Source organism: Hyla sarda, chromosome 6 (assembly GCF_029499605.1).
Source record: "Hyla sarda isolate aHylSar1 chromosome 6, aHylSar1.hap1, whole genome shotgun sequence".
Lineage (NCBI taxonomy): Eukaryota > Metazoa > Chordata > Amphibia > Anura > Hylidae > Hyla > Hyla sarda.
The window spans coordinates 78,165,404-78,183,368 of record NC_079194.1 but is presented as its reverse complement, the minus strand read 5'-3'; the positions used below and the strand labels follow the sequence as shown (position 1 = coordinate 78,183,368).

General features: G+C 40.6%; 1 protein-coding gene across 3 annotated transcripts in view; it reads left to right on the top strand.

Moving 5' to 3' along the window:
* Positions 1–242: 242 nt before the first annotated feature.
* PPARG (peroxisome proliferator activated receptor gamma) overlaps positions 243–17,965 on the top strand; it is a 149,502-nt gene continuing 131,779 nt past the window's right edge. The window contains exons 1-4 of one of the 3 annotated variants that reach the window (XM_056524256.1): positions 288–356; positions 3,574–3,855; positions 4,735–4,817; positions 7,151–7,273. In XM_056524256.1, the coding sequence (XP_056380231.1) occupies positions 4,804–4,817; positions 7,151–7,273 (137 nt within the window). In that variant the 5' untranslated portion in view covers positions 288–356; positions 3,574–3,855; positions 4,735–4,803. Of the gene's footprint in view, positions 357–3,573; positions 3,856–4,734; positions 4,818–7,150; positions 7,274–17,965 lie in introns of all 3 variants that reach the window. The other 2 variants (XM_056524257.1, XM_056524258.1) reach the window with 2 other exon arrangements.

Sequence of the window (17,965 nt, the reverse complement as noted above, 5' to 3'; positions counted from 1 at the left end):
CAGATGACTTCTTTCATTTTTAACAAGGCCTCTGAAAAATGAAAGGCGCCATCTGATTGGTTATTATGGGAAACTGGTCAATTCTTCCTCTGCACAGGTTTGATAAAGCTCCCCCAATGAACATCTCCAGATGCTATTCTTTGTATGGGGCAGACCAGAAAAAGGAGGCTGAACTACTTATGTCTCCTCTATCTACTGGTGTCACTGTAGTGCCGTACTGATCACGTTCCAGCACCCTCCTCCTTATCATCACTGAAGAAACAGTAATCAGTGCTGTTGCTAGGGGTTGCAAACTGCACTGGGTGACACCCCCAAGAGTAGTGACACCACCAGGCAGATCTGGAAAAAAGGTAGAGGTAAGTAAAACAATTTGTTTGTATCGGAAATGGATGACCTGGTGCCTTGGATTTATCAAGCCCAGTCTTATATACGTTTTGCAACAACCAACTGAATGGTGGGCTCAGCCTACACGCATGAAAACAGGATGCTAGCCATGTATAACTGACACATATAGCCAAACCAAGGAAAGGAAAAAGACTAACACCAAATATGGCGCACACCTGTTTACTTGTAGTACAAAAACAGAATATGTGTAAACATACACAAAATCTTAAAAGCACAAATCTTAGCCTCTGAAATGGATGGAAACCACCCCATAAATTATGTTTGTCCAGTGTTAGGACATTATATGAATTACTGTCCCCACTCCTTACCTGCAAAAGATTGGAACTGGCAGAACAAAACTGCACCCCCAGTGGAAGTAAATACTTTCAAGTATTTCCATTTATGAGACTACACCCCGTAATGTATCCACCTAAGGCAGTAGTGAGTACATTCAATGGAATTATTCCAAATTCAGTGTAAAAAAAATTCTAATTTACTTCTTTTCCACATATGCATCATTTGAGGGAAATATTGTTTGTACATAGCTTCTGAAATGGAGGAAATGTCCCCCAATTTTTGTTGACCTCTTAACCTAACAGTAAATCTGTGGATTAAAGGGTACCTCTCATCAAAAAAACTTTTGATATATTATAGATTAATGTATGCAGAATAACTTTACAATTGCATGTTATTAAAAATTATGCTTCTTTCTATTTCATTTTCCACTTTGAAGAAATGACCACTAGGGGTCTCCCTATCAGTCCTGGCAGCAAGCATTTCAGACTCATGCTGGAGTCCTAAACACTACGAGCTGCCAGTCTGCTTTGTTCACAAAGGAGAACACTCAGAGCTGCCAGCCTGCTTTATTCACAGCCTGTTTGGCTGTGAACAAAGCAGGCTGGCAGCTCTGAGTGTTTAGGACTCCAGCATGAGTCAGAAATGCTTGCTGACAGGACTGATTGGGAAAAATACAATAGAAAGAAGCATATTTTTCATTAACATGCTATTGGAAAGTTATTCAACATTCATTAATCTAAAATATATCAAAAGTTTATTTGATGAGAGGTACCCTTTAAGGGTTTAAGCCATTGATTTGCAGTTTGAAATGCTACATATCCAAACATGGATTGACCCCTGAATTGATTCATCTGTAGTATAACAATCTGAACAGCACATGGCAGAACCCATAATAATAGGGTTTTGGGGGATTTTGACTGGATGTTTCTCTATTATTGCTGTTAAAAGTGACAAAACCCCAACAGACAGGCTAAACATGGACGTGAATAAGCCTTACTGTGTATTTCTATGTAATAGTTGCAAAATTATATTCCCCCCCCTTTAGGCCTATAAATTGACTGCTAATATCCATAGATACATACGACAATAAAGATTTTACCACCGTGATAACAAAAGTGACTTTTGACCAGTGGTATATCGAGCGTTCTACTATTCAGTTTTTATCTCTAACAGTGAAATATTTATCTTTGATGAGAAATACACAGCTTAGACTATGGTCCTATATCCAACCCGTTCCATCTTGATATGGAGACAATTTCCAAACCTTAGAAGTCAGTGGGAAAATACGTTCTCCAAAATGGCTGTTCAAAGTTCAGAGGACTTTCAGCTGAAATAAATACTTTCCTAGAAAACATCTCTGATTATGACAGTGTTACATGGAACTCAGCAGCACTGGGACACAGTCTTTACACACAGCCCTATAAATATACACTGTCACACTAGTAACATACAGGAGCACTGAAACCTTATTGACTCTTGAGATTCTACAAACGTAAGCAAACATAACGAGAGATATGCATAGGGAAATACAAACAGTGTAATATGATATACCATTGGTTGTACATGAAGTTCTACTTAAAAGGCTTTTCTTGGACTTCTATATTGGTGGTGCTGGTCAAGCTCCTGGCCACCCCGACAATCAGTTTAACTGTAACTAGTATTGTAACCTGTCCCATTTACTCATGGTTGGTGTGACAGGTGCCATTTGCTACCTTTTGAGTCCTTTCCCTTACTACTGAGGGAATTGCTCATTTGTTAAGGCAGGTTCCATTCACACAGACGCAGCCAATGTGTATGACTGTGTGATAGGAGCCAGTAATACCAATGAGCCTTTTTGTCTGCAGAGGAGAAAAGCTCTTATGGTTTACGAAGCCCACCCGACAAACTGCACGCAGGTAGAAGCGCAAACTGCAGGTTAAGTATTGCTGGTACGGATAGTGGATGAGCCCTCAGAATCCTCCAATGAATTCCAGTCAAAAATTACTTTTTAGGGTGGTTTCATGCGAGGTGTTTTTCCGGGGGGAAAAAAGTATTGAAAAAATGCTGCAGCCAAGTCAATAGTGAATGCCAACGAAAAAGTGTCCCTTATATATATATATATATATATATATATATATATATATATGTAAAAAAATGATAAATAAAATAGGGATTTACAAAGAAAACAAAAACACAATAGCACCTAAAGGTGTGTCAGGCACATCGACAAGTAGACCTCAAAATAAAAAGACTGAAATAAGGTTAAAAATATATTTTTTATTATATTTGTTAAAAGGTATGCATACAGGTAAATATGTATAAAACAGAACAATATGCGTAAATATAAGAAGACCAATAAGAATTGGGGAAAACTAGCTGATTGGGGGGTCCATCCACTGCCACCCTCCCCCCCCCGTCATCTTGAGAAAGCTGACTCCAATTTCTAGAGAAGCAGGTTGTGCATGCACTGCACCATTGCTCCAATATTTCTCTATATGGGCCAGAGAAACAGCCAACTACGCTGTTCAACTGAAGGGAATGAATAGAGTGACTGCGCAACAACCCCCCCCTCAAAAAGACCAGAAGAGTTGTAGTGATTTATTCCTGTGTATTACAGCAGCCCTTCTTGTACGTCTGCTTGACACAACATGATGGGTTAAAAGTGCCTAAGTCCTTACAACCTGGTTGAAAGAAACATGAATTTCCCTTCTGTACGGATGCTGTATGAAAAAGGGAGTAGAATATATTAAGGAACATTCCTTAAAATAAAATTCTCTACCACAGCCCCTGGTCAAAAATTTTAAAAACATCTACTACAACTCATACAAAGGTGAAGGTCATCATGGAGGGGGTGTGCAAAAGTAATATCTCCCGACCTTATTGAAAGTAAAACTGTGTTCTTTATTTGTCTAGAAGGGTATTCTCATGATCAAAAGCAATACCCTATTCACAGCATAGGAGATATCTAGCTGATCGTTGAGGGTCCAACCACTGGGGCCTTCACCTTTCCTGGGAACAAAGGTCAAATGTCCTCCAAATGGATTTCTTAGCAGCGAATGGAATCCCCATGGACAGTGAATGGCGCTCTGGTATTTTGCGCTACGGTGGTATGATGAGACCTCCCCTTTTTTAGAGGCTGAGCAAATGGAATCCATGTGGAAGTGAGCAGAAGATTACTCAACAACTTATACTGAGGTATGTACCTTCAAAATTGGTGAGGATTAAAAGTGTATGATTTGTAGTCAAATATCCATAAAAGGACCTGTGCAGAATGAAAACTGGGATTTGATCAATTTGAATAAGCAGCTGCTCCATTTTACCTTTACTTGAGCTTTGATAAATTTCTCCCATTATTTGTCAAGAAAGTAAAGTCTCATGGGGAAACTTATATTGTCTTTGTAAATCACTGCACAATGCAAACCATGCCGCACTGCAGGGGCATCACTAGGTCAAAAGATTCGGAGCCCATGCCCCAAATGTAAAGACCAGTGCCCCGAATGTCTGCTGCCTGTCAGTAAGTGTACTGCCTCTGGGAACGCAGAGGCAGTACACTAGAATCGTGGAGCGGCAGCTGTCAGCTCCCACTCCACAATTCACTCACACGCTGCAGACACTTCTGGCTTGCAGTGTGTGAGCCGCAGGGACGCGATCCCTGGCAGGCCGGCCCAATGATGTTGATGTATGATGATACAGTGTGTGGTTGTATTATCTTCAGAGGGTACCTTGTGTGGTAGTAGTATATTCAAAGAGTGCAGTGTGTGGTAGTATTATATTCAGAGGGTGCAATGTGTGCCAGTATTATATTTAGAGGGTTCAGTGTGTGGTAGTATTATATTCAAAGAGTGCAGTGTATGATAGTATTATATTTAGAGGGTACAGTGTGTGGAAGTATTATATTCAAAGAGTGCAGTGTGTGGTAGTATGATATTCAGAGAGCACAGTGTGTGGTAGTATTATATTCAAAGAGTGCAGTGTAAGGTAGTATTATATTCAGAGGGTGCAGTGTGTAGCAATATTATATTCAGAGAGTGCAGTGTGTAGCAGGGTTATAATGATTATTGTTTTCATATAAAGGATCAGAATTTGCTGACATAGTCATGAGCCATTTGGTTGTCACGTTCTGCAGAAAGAAGATTTTGCTGGATGAAGTCCTGGTGGTATGTACCATCTGAATTAGATAAGGAAAGACTATGGAGAAGACATCACCTGTAATCACTGATATCATTGTGTATTCTCCTCACTATAGAGATGTCACCTGTAGTCACTGATATCATTGTGTATTCTCCTCACTATAGAGAAGATGTCACCTGTAGTCACTGATATAATTGTGTATTCTCTTCACTATAGAGAAGACGTCACCTGTAGTCACTGATATCATTGTGTATTCTCCTCACTATAGAGAAGATGTCACCTGTAATCACCGATATCATTCTGTATTCTCCTCACTATAAAGAAGACGTCACCTGTAGTCACTGATACCATTGTGTATTCTCCTCACTATAGAGAAGACGTCACCTGTAGTCACTGATATCATTGTGAATTCTCCTCACTATGGAGATGTCACCTGTAGTCACTGATATCATTGTGTAATCTCCTCACTATAGAGAAGACGTCACCTGTAGTCACTGATATCATTGTGTATTCTCCTCACTATAGAAAAGGAGTCACCTGTAGTCACTGATATCATTATGTATTCTCCTCACTATGGAGAAGATGTCACCTGTAGTCACTGATATCATTGTGTAATCTCCTCACTATAGAGAAGATGTCACCTGTAGTCACTGATATCATTGTGTATTCTCCTCACTATAGAGAAGACGTCACCTATAATCACTGATATCATTGTGTATTCTCCTCACTATAGAGAAGACGTCACCTGTAGTCACTGATATAATTGTGTATTCTCCTCACTATGGAGAAGATGTCACCTGTAGTCACTGATATCATTGTGTATTCTCCTCATTATAGAGAAGACGTCACCTGTAATCACTGATATCATTGTGTATTCTCCTCACTATAGAGAAGACGTCACCTGTAATCACTGATATCATTGTGTATTCTCCCCACTATAGAGAAGACGTCACCTGTAGTCACTGATATCATTGTGTATTCTCCTCACTATAGAGAAGCTGTCACCTGTAGTCACTGATATCATTGTGTATTCTCCTCACTATGGAGAAGATGTCACCTGTAGTCACTGATATCATTGTGTATTCTCCTCACTATAGAGAAGATGTCACCTGTAGTCACTGATATCATTGTGTATGCTGCCTTAATGTCCCATCATAGCTGTAGTCACTTGTAAGTTCTGCAGTTATGATGGCTGAAACAACAACTCCCAGCATAATTTTGGTTATTTGAGTATGTTAACTTGTGTTGTCCTTATTGAGCATTATGGAGTGCTCCCGTGCCCCTGATGTTTTGGGTCCATAGCAATGCCCCTGCCACGCTACATTCACATTGTTTTCTTTACCACAATTTACCATAAAACAGGGTAAAACCAATGATAAATCCCCCCTCAGGGTTTCCTGGTCATTCCGTCCAGCCCTACAGGAAATGTTTTCTTCCAAGATGATTCAAATCTGTTCACATTTGTCACTGTGACTTCTGCAAATATATTTTTGCTTTATAACTTGGAATATGATACCTATTATTTACTGATTATTTGACTATTATTGGCTACCAAAAATAAAGATTTATTTATTATCATTTATTTAAAAATAAGTGACCTTTATCCAGACTAACCCATATTCATCCAGTGCCAAAGGAAGTTCAGGTTCCGCTATTGGCAGTGATAGGGAAGGTTTGTATTCCCAAGGTACTCGTTCAATGTAAGTGTATTGTTTTTGGAGTAAACTGATTCCTATCAGTCAGGAAGAATTAGTGTCCAGCATTGTGCGCTGTTTGTCAAAACTCAGATTTATGGGATTTCTGTTTCTAATGCTACACGCCAGCTGTCATTTTATATAACAATGTGGCAAGTATTATACTGTTCAACATAGGGATTATATCACTCACTACTTACTTAAAGGGGCTTGACAAGATACGTGCCTTAGTAGGAAGTGGGTGTGGCTTCACAAACAAGGCATTGTTTAGGGAAGTCCTGCATCAAAACGGTGGCAAATTGTAGCGCACATTGGGGGAGAGTTTTTGTGCCATTACATGTCAAGACAAAAAAGAATACAAGTGTCTCGGCAAGAGGGAGGAAATTTTAATGGGTGTGGAATTGTCACATAGGCATATGGATTAAAGGGGTACTCCGCTGCTAGAAATCTTATCCCCTATTGAAAGGATAGGGGATAAGATGTCTGATCGCGGGGGTCCTGCTGATGGTGCCCCTGTGATCTGCAGCAGCTCCTGACTAAGACTTATTAATAAGTCGAAACGCGTCAGGGGCCGTTTCGTTCTGTACACCTGTACTTTTAATTCACAGTGTGTTTTGGATTTTAATTTTGGTATATTAAAATATTCTATTTTATCCACGTGGTAGCCGGACTATATTCCTTGTTATGCCATTACGACTTCACCTGAAGACACGGCTTCAGTGCACAGCCCGGAGCTTCCAGCTTGAGATGTACTGTGAGGAACACTACCATTCTATGTGGATCTATGGGTGAGCTGATTTAATTACCTATTTTGTGATGCAGCAGCTCCTGACGTTCTAAACAAACGCCGGGTTCCTGCATCCATGATCGTGATGTCACAGCCATGCCCCCTCCATTCATGTCTATGGGAGGGGACATGTCGACATCCGGACGGCCTCCGACTCCGAACGTTCTGAACAAGATATTCAGAATGCTGGAGCACCGGAGTACCCCTTTAATTATGTCAAAGTGTGCCAAAATTTTGGCGCACATTTCTTGTTACAGAGAAATCTAATTTAAAAGTGGTCTAAAATCTAGACAGTTGCCCAAGATTTCCAAACCACTTGTTGAGCCACTGTTAAAAATGGCGCACCCTTAGGCCAGATTTAGACATTGACACAGTATTATGGTCAGTATTTTTTTGGGCAAAACTAGAAATGGAACCAACAACAGAAAATAACTTTAATGGAAAGATATGCACATGTATCTGTGTTGTAGAACAAGTCCAGGTTTTGGCAAAAATACTGATCAAAATACTATATGTGATCCCAATTTCAGACTGTCCAGACTAAGTTAAAACTGTCTAAGAACTAAACAGTTTTTACTTATCTCCCCTATTTTTGCCTTTTTTTAAATTTAAGAAAATCATGAAATGGGCCAGATTTTCAGACAGTGTGAGACACAATCCAAAATCTGGTGTGCTCTTAGGGCCCTTTTAGATGGGCTGATGGCAGACAGACAACAAGTGCGGATCTCACTTATCGATGCTGGTTTACCGAGTCTTCACAAAGCTCAATCAATCCTGTGACCGGGCCTCATGTACGATCACTGGATCATTTGTGCAGCCCATTAAATTCATCACTGTTGGCGGTACATCCCCTGTGTACAGAGTGTGATGTGTCGCCAGTATTGATTTAAATGGCCACACCAAAGATTTCATCAGCCAATGAACATTGTTGCTCGTTCGCCTGCACCTTTTGCATGGGCCAATTATCGGGAGTGAGCGTTTCTAGTAAAGCTAATTTGCTAATTTTCTTTTTGAATTTCTTTTCTATCTGACCACAGAGGTTTGCTATGGGGGATTTTCTCCTCAGGACAGTTCCTGAAATAGACAGAGGTGTCAGCAGAGAGCACTATGGTCAGACAGAAAGGAAATTCAAAAAGAAAAGAACTTCCTCTGGTGCATATAGCAGCTGATAAGTACTCGAAAGTTTAAGATTTTTAAATAGAAATAATATATGAATCTATTTAACCTTCTGGCACCAGTTGATTTAAAAAAAAAAATTGTTTTCCACCAGAGTACCCCTTTAAGGATACAGTCAGACCTTCAGAGCTGTACCAGCATATATGCCACAGAACTGAACTGAGTTGTAAAGTACTGATATGAACACATATATAGAACTGCAAACTTATTAAAGATAATTATAATACTAATAAAGGGTATAGTCATCAAAATATAAAGGCAAACATAGGTTATACAGTACAATTAAATATATATGTAGACAAAAAAATATATATATATATGTAGACAAAAAGAGATACATGGAGAAAGTGTTTATTGGCATATGAGGCCTTTTCCTTACAAACCCAGATTTATCACAATCATGGAATTATTGCAAAATGTCGACTGCATGGAAGAATCAATGCTGGCTTTCATTTGGAAGGTTTTTTATTGACTAAAGGTGCAGTCACACAATAAATGTTTATGCCTTATCCACAGGAAAGGTGATAAATAGTTGTCCTGCCAACGGCAGTAAGAAGCAGTTTCAATGGAGTGATGGCCGAGCGTACACAATGCCGCTACATTCATTGTATATGGAGCAAACAGAAACAGATGAACACTTTACCTTGTTACCACTTGTACTTCCTCATTCTAGTGATTGGTGGGAGCTACAACCGTGGGGCCCCTGCAAATAGACCTTTATCTTCTATTCTGTAGATATGTGATGAATTCCCATTATGGGATCATCTCTTCTTGTCATATCTGGATTGTGAATTTGTCTGTTTTCATTTTAACATTTTGTTAGGCTAGGTTCACACTTTCATAGGAACTCTGTGTAGGCCTTAGTGTTAAAGGGGTACTCTGCTGCTAGACATCTTATCCCCTATCAAAGGATAGAGCATAAGATGTCTGATCGCGGGGGTCCCGCTTCTGAGGCCTCCCGCTATCTCCTGCAGCACCCGGCATTCTAAACGAATGCTGGGTTCCGGCGGCAGTGGTCGTGACGTCATGGCCATGCCCCCTTGTGACATCACACCACGCCCACTCCATTCATGTCTATGGGAGAGGGCGTGGTGGCCGACACTGCCTCTGGCTGCGAGCGTTCTGAACAAAAGGTTTACAACGCTGGAGCGCTGGAGGGGTACTCTGCCGAAAAACATCTTATCCCCTAAGATAAGATGCCTGTCCAAAGGATAGGGGATAAGATGTCTGTTCTCCGGCACGGCACCCCAGTCACTCATGCACAAAAGGAACTCTGCTCCGTGCTGGATGACTGGCAACTACAGCCCCGCCCCAATTAATGTCTATGGGAGGAGGTGTAACGGCTATATACTAACCATCACGCCCCCTCCCATAGACATGAATGGAGGGGGGCGTGGCGTGACATCAAGAATGTGGAAGTTCCAAGGTTGTATGTTCTGGATGCTGCCGCGGGCCCGGAGATCATGGTGATCTCCAGTGCTGGGACCCCCGCGCTCAAACATCTTATCTTTTGGATGTTTTTCAGCAAAGTGCCCCTTTGAAGGGGTACTCCGGTGAAAACCTTTTTTCTTTTAAATCAACTGGTGGCAGAAAGTTAAACATATTTGTAAATTACTTCTATTAAAAAAATCTTAATCCTTCCAGTACTTATTAGCTGCTGAATGCTACAGAGGAAATTCCTTTCTTTTTGGAACACTGATGACATCACGAGCACAGTGCTCTCTGCTGACATCTCTGTCCATTTTAGCAACCATGCATAGCAGATGCATAGCAGATGCATAGCAGATGTATGCTAAGGACAGCATGGTGGCTCAGTGGTTAGCACTGCTGCCTTACAGTGCTGGGGACTTGGGTTCAAATCCCACTAAGGACAACAATAAATAAAGCGTTATAATTATTATGATAACGTCACATAGAGAACTGTGCTCGTGATGTCATCAGAGAGCATTCCAAAAAGAAAAGAATTTCCTCTGTAGTATTCAGCAGCTAATAAGTACAGGAAGGATGAAAAATTTTTAATACAAGTAATTTACAAACATGTTTAACTTTCTGCCACCAGTTGATTTAAAAGAAAAAAGGTTTTCACCGGAGTACCCCTTTAACCCCTTAACGACGCAGGATGTAAATGTACGTCCTGGTGATGTGGTACTTAACGCACCAGGACGTACATTTACGTCCTGAGCATAACCGCGGGCATCGGAGCGATGCCAGCATCATGCGCGGCAGGTCCCGGCTGTGGATCGCAGCCAGGGACCCGCCGGTAATGGTGGACACCCGCGATCCCGCGGATGTCCGCCATTAACCCCTCAGATGCCGTGATCAATACAGATCACGGCATCTGCAACATCGCGATCACTTAACAGGGTGATCGGATCGCCCGCAGCGCTGCTGCGGTGATCCGATCATCCTGCATGGCAGACGGAGGTCCCCTCACCTGCCTCCGCTGTCTTCCGGGAGTCTTCTGCTCTGATCTGCTTTCCCGCACACCAGAGCAGAAGATGACTGATAACCCTGATCAGTGCTATGTCCTATACATAGCACTGAACAGGATTAGCAATCGAATGGTTGCTATAAATAGTCCCCTATGGGGACTATAAGAGTGTAAAAATAAAAGTTAAAAAATTAAGTAAAAACATTTTGAAATAAAAACGTAAATTGTCCCATTTTCCCTATTTTACCCCCAAAAAGTGTAAAAAAAAGATTTTATATACATATTTGGTATCGCCACGTGCGTAAATATCCGTACTATTAAAATAAAATGTAAATGATCCCGTACAGTGAACGATGTGAACGTAAAAAAAAATCCAAAATAGCTGCTTTTTTATAACATTTTATTCCAAAAAATAATTTATAAAAAATGTAATAAAAGTTTTGTATAAGCAAATATGGTATTAATAAAAAGTACAGATCACGGCTCAAAAAATGAGCCCTCATACCGCCGCTTATACGGAAAAATGAAAAAGTTATAGGTCTTCAAAATAGGGGGATCTTAAACGTACTAATTTGGTTAAAAAGTTTGCAATTTTTTTTTTAAGCGCAACAGTAATAGAAAAGTGTATAATCAGGGATATCATTTTAATTGTATTGACCCAGAGAATAAATAACACATGTCATTTTTACCATAAATTGTACGGCGTGAAAACAAAACCTTCCAAAATTTGCAAAATTTGCTAAATTGCGGTTTTCTTTTCAATTTCCCCACACAAATAGTATTTTTTTGGTTGCGCCATACATTTTATGGTAAACTGAGTGATGGCATTACAACGGACAACTGGTTGCGCAAAAAACAAGCCCTCATACTAGTCTGTGGATGAAAATATAAAAGAGTTATGATTTTTTGAAGGGGAGGAGGAAAAAACAAAAGCATAAAAATAAAATTGTCTGAGTCCTTAAGGTCCAAATGGGCTGAGTCCTTAAGGGGTTAAGCTCTTTGTATGAGGTGAAAATGGAATAGGTAATCTAGTCCTATTTATTTTCTCTAATTGAAGATGAAATGTTTTCTTTAATTCCACAAGCCTCACGTTGCTACAGAAAAGTTATATTTTCCCTATATCTTACTGTATTTCTTTTGTATTATATTAATGCATTTTTTTTATAGACATACATAGGCACTAGTGACTATTAAAAAAAACTAAAACATTCAGATGGAAGGGCCATAGTGTAGCACAACACAACTATAGCTGACTGGCTGCCAAAATTATTGAGCACCAGTAGCTGCAGAGAACACAAACATTGGACACCAGAGACTTGAACCCTGGATTTAAAGGTGTTATCCACCATAAGGTGATTTTAGTACTTACCTGTCAGACAGTAATGGACATGCTTAAAAAGGATCTGTGCTTGTCTTGGGACTAAATGGCAGTGTTGAAAGATTACCATAACACCGAGGCAATCTTTTTGTGAACTGGCTATTTCCTTTTAGAGTTTGTTCCCTTAAACTACAGTACAAATCCCATAATTCCTTGTATGTAAGTGTGAGGTCACTTTTGTCCCTCTCACACATCAGCCACATCACCGATTAAAACACACCTGTGATCTTTTCTATGCAAAACACCAGTGTTTTTTGACCAGGGTGCCTCCAGCTGTTGCAAAAACAGAATGATCTTCCTCCCACCCATCGGTCGCTCCACCCATTGAAGCAAAGACAGGCTCTCTGATCATCTGACTAGTGATGTAATGTCTCGGCTGCGCTGTAACCTGGGAAAACCTGAGACAACAGTTATTTTGAATGTTTTTAAAAATAAACGTTGGGGTAAAAATCACAGAAAATTTGCAAGACCACCATGAAACACAGGTACAGACACTATACTATGAACTACACTAACTTTACAGCCCTGTAGCATAGTCAAATAAAAGAAATTCCTCGAATACCTCTTTAAGATCAAGGACTGAGTGATAAAACCTCGGGCTATTGGTTACTGCACAAAGGACCCAGTGGACAGTAGAACCTTTGGTGCTGAGACATTTAACCCCATGACACTAAGCCAACAGAGACTGGACCGACAAAACTACTACTAGTAGTGCATTAACCATTTTGAGCATAAGCTAGAAAGCTACTAGGCACACCATATCAATAGGCGCACAGGGAGTGGGGACAACAGAATTTCCCCTGCTGTCTCATGGGGAACAATAATGCTTATGCTGCCATTGTTTGGCGCTTTAACAGCAAGATAGAAATATCTATAATAGTGAACTTTAGACACTAACAGTCAATAAATCATTATACATTAACCCCTTAATGACGAAGGACGTAAATGTACGTCCTGGCAAGGTGGTACTTAATGCACCAGGACGTACATTTACGTCCTAAGCATAACCGCGGGCATCGGAGCGATGCCCGGATCATGCGCGGCAAGTCCCGGCTGTTGATCGCAGCCAGGGACCCACCGGTAATGGCAGACACCCTCGATCCCAAGGATGTCCACTATTAACCCCTCAGATGCCGTGATCAATACAGATCACGGCATCTGCAGCATCGCGGTCACTAAAATGGATGATCGGATCGCCCACACCGCTGTCGTGGCGATCCAATCATCCAGAACGGCAGACGGAGGTCCCCTCACCTGCCTCCGCTGCCTTCTGGGAGTCTTCTGCTCTGATCTGCCTTCCCGCAGACCAGAGCAGAAGATGACCGATAACCCTGATCAGTGCTGTGTCCTATACATAGCACTGAACAGGATTAGCAATCGAATGATTGCTATAAATAGTCCCCTATGGGACTATTAAAGTGTAAAAATAAAAGTAAAAAAATAAGGTAAAAAAATTTGAAAAACCCCCTCCCCCAATAAAAACGTAAATTGTCCCATTTTCCCTATTTTACCCCCAAAAATGTATTTAATATACATATTTGGTATCGCCGCGTGCGTAAATATCTGTACTATTAAAATAAAATGTTAATGATACCATACGGGGAACGGCGTGAACGTAAAAAAAAAATTCCAAAATAGCTGCTTTTTTATAACATTTTATTCCCCCAAAAAATAATAAAAAATGTATTAAAAGTTTTATCTAAGCAAATATGGTATCAATAAAAAGTACAGATCACGGCAGAAAAAATTAGCCCTCATACCGCCGCTTATACGGAAAAATGAAAAAGTTATAGGTCTTCAAAATAGGGGGATTTTAAACGTAGTAATTTGGTTAAAAAGTTTGTGATTTTTTTTAAGCACAACAGTAATAGAAAAGTATGTTATCATGGGTATCATTTTAATCGTATTGACCCAATGAATAAACACATGTCATTTTTACAGTAAATTGTACGGCGTGAAAACGAAACCTTCCAAAATTAGCAAAATTGCGGTTTTCTTTTTAATTTCCACTCACAAATAGTATTTTTTTGATTGCGCCATACATTTTATGGTAAAGTGAGTGATGGCATTACAACGGACAACTGGTCGCGCAAAAAACAAGCCCTCATACTAGTCTGTGGATGAAAATATAAAAGAGCTATGATTTTTTGAAGGCGAGGAGGAAAAAACGAAAACGTAAAAATAAAATTGTCTGTGTCCTTAAGGCCCAAATGGGCGGAGTCCTTAAGGGGTTAAATCTGTCCCTGTATAAGACACTGTAGTGTAAAATCAGGGTCCCACTTACAATATGCAATTTATAATACTGGCGTCTTCTCATGTAGAAGACAGACCACATAGCCACCCGAGCTCAGGTGTGACTGGTGTCTTTGCACCCCATATATCTGCACCTCTGATTAGAGATGAGCGAACTTACAGTAAATTCGATTCATCACGAACTTCTCGGCTCGGCGGTTGCTGGCTTTTCCTGCATCAATTAGTTCAGCTTTCCGGTACGCTGGTGGGCTGGAAAAGGTGGATACAGTCCTAGGAAAGTGTCTCCTAGGACTGTATCCACCTTTTCCAGCCCACGGGAGCACCGGAAAGCTGAACCAATTTATGCAGGAAAAGTCATCAACTGCCGAGCTGAGAAGTTCGTGACGAATCAAATTTACTGTAAGTTCGCTCATCTCTACCTCTGATGTTTAAATAGAGAAGTACATCTATATGCAGAATCCCACTACAGGAGTTGTCTTATGGTCTGACAAAACATAACCTGAGGAAGTACTCTTATTCTCTGACTTTATATTGCTCATGATATTTGGCTTATTGTACTTTTATATCACACAATGTGCTTGGCAGGTGGTGAAGAGTTAACCTAGTTCACATCGCATACACTTTTCTGCTCTTTGCTGTCCCTGAGGGTGAACAACATTTTCTCTGGTTTACATCTGAGAACTTTCTAGTGAAAGTGGAGGAGTTAGTATAATTAGTTGCCCATAAAAAAACCCCAGCTTTTCCTGACCACATATTCTCAAGTTTGAGTTTAGAGTATTGGGGTTTAGGTATTAAAGGGGTATTTCGCCCATAGACATCTTATCCCCTATCCAATGGATAGGAGATAAGATGTCTAATCGCGGGGGTCCCACCGCTGGGGACCCCCGCGATCTCCCTGCTGTAGGTATTCCAGGATTTTTTTTATTTGACTATGCTACAGCAGCTGTAAAGTTAGTGTAATTCATTATATAGTGTCTATACCTGTGTTTGATGGTTGGTCTCACATTCTTATGTGATCTTTGTTCTGGGTGTTCATTTTTAACAGCATACACAATGACTCCTGTCTCAGGTATTCCCAGGATGCAGAGCAGCTGAGACATGCTTACTAGTCAGGTGATGACAGGGAGTCTGTTCTGCTTCAATGGGTCGAGTGACCTCAGGAGCAACAGCTGGAGACACCCTAATTAGAAAGCACCGGTCTTTAGCATGGAATTCAGCTCATTTGTGGTTTAATGGGGAGGAAGCTGAAATGTGGGAGGGAGAAAAGTGGAATTGTGGGATTTGTAGTGAAAGAGAAAACTTCAACAGTGAAAAGTCAGTTCACAAAAAGACAGCCACAGTGTTATGGTAATCTTACAACATAGACATTTAGCCCCGAGACAAGCACGCACCCTTCCTAAGCATGTCCATTACTGTCTGGCAGGTACGTACTAAAATCACCTTATGTCGGAGAACCCCTTTAAGGACCTCTGATCTGTCTGTTGCCTTTATGGACCTTCAATTTTGTACAGGCCACTCTTCTACTTCTGAGAACCAACCAATGTGATCTCTTTGTCATCTCACGGATTTAACAAACTCAAAAACTAACTTTGATTAACACTGATTAACTCTTTACCACTTGTAGTTACTGTTGGAACTGTTAAAACTGTGCACATCTACTCGGTGGAAGAGGTTTTTCTGATAAGTGAAGTTAAGGCGCCCATATGCTCTATGCTAAGTTTGGCAACCCTGCCTCCACTTGGTTTGTCCAATTGTCTGTATGTTGGCCTCCCGAGTCTCCCCTGACAAATTGACGCTCAACCCTATTGTTAAGGGAGTGATAAGCCACCGCCAGACCACAGCCGAACATTCATGTGTATGGGGAGGTCAGGTCGGGTAGGCCAAATGAGACAAGTCTTGAACTCTTGGTCCTCATCTGCTTGTTTACCATGAAAAGTTGTTCCAATCACCACCAGCCAGGACAACGTTTACTAGGGTGTACCCAAGGGGAAATTATAGCAACCAGTGCAGACCCACTTGTTTTTAAGTGTGGAAACCCGGTGGTATCTCAGGCCACAGATCCCCTCTAGCCACTGTAATGAAGGTTTCCTACTGTGTGTGGGACTACAAGTGCCAGCTGCTCCTAGCAGCAACACCTATACTGCCCCACTGGGCTACCACATATGGCTCTCATAAGAGAAAGCATCACACATGTAGTATTGCAATATGTAGAACGTATCTGACTTAGTTGTTGTTGTTTGAAGCAGTCTTAATAGAAGATAACTAAACCTTTTTAATCACAATGACATTTACATACTGCAGCCTTGGAGGAGAAGTCTTTATAGTTGTCCTTGAAGGCCAAGGTTGGCCCAGATAATGCAATTAAAAATCACGTTACATTCATGTTAGTTATTATTTAACAAATGATGAGATTACAAAGTACATGACAGCGAGGCTGCATCTCAGCAGGAAGACAAGACATTATGTCTAAAATAACCAGTAGCCACAATGATCCTGCTTTTAAGATACCAGTAACAACTGGGGGCTATTACAAAGACGTATCCGATCCAGAGGCTGGAGACGTTTAAAGGTCTTGTTACAGCATAATAAATACATGGTACTTAGACCTTATCATAGATTGCTTCAAGTCAAGGAGGCAAACAAGTTAAGGACCAAAGTGATACCAGACACAAGAAGATCCTCCATGATTTATGTTTTAAATATCATAAAAAACAAAAGACATAGACACTTATGTATAGAACTCTATTGTGTGTACTGACAGGTTATTTTCTGCTCTATGACAAACTATTACAAAGTCAAAAGGGAGAGTATCATACCTGTCTTTTTGTTGTATTAGGAAAAATGTCTCAAAGTCTCTATGATCTTAAAGGGGTATTCCAGGAATTTTTTTCTATTTGACTATGCTACAGGGGCTGTAAAGTTAGTGTAGTTCATAATATAGTGTCTGTAACTGTGTGTGACGGTTTTCTCACAATCCTTCTGTGATTTTCACCCCAATATTTATTTTTACCAGCATACAAAATGACTGTTGTCTCAGATTTTTCCCAGGTTGCAATGCGGCCGAGACCTGACTCGTTAGTCAGCTGATGACAGGGAGCCTGTCTGCTTCAATGAGTGGAGCAATCACTTGGTGGGAGAGAGATCAATCGGCAATTAATGCAACAGCTGTAGGCACCCTGATTGAAAACCACAGGTCTTTTGAATGGATGCAGCTCTTTTATGTTTCAATGGGGATGTGTGGGAGGGAGGAAAATTTTATTATGGTATTTGTAGTCAAAAAAGGAAAACTCAAGCAGGAAATACCAGTTCACAAAAAGCTAGCCACAGTATTATGGTAATCTCACAACATAGCCATTTAGCCCCAAGATAAGCACAGATCCTAAACATGTCCATTACTGTCTGCCAGGTACGTACTAAAATCACCTTATGGTGGATAACCCCTTTAATAAAACATT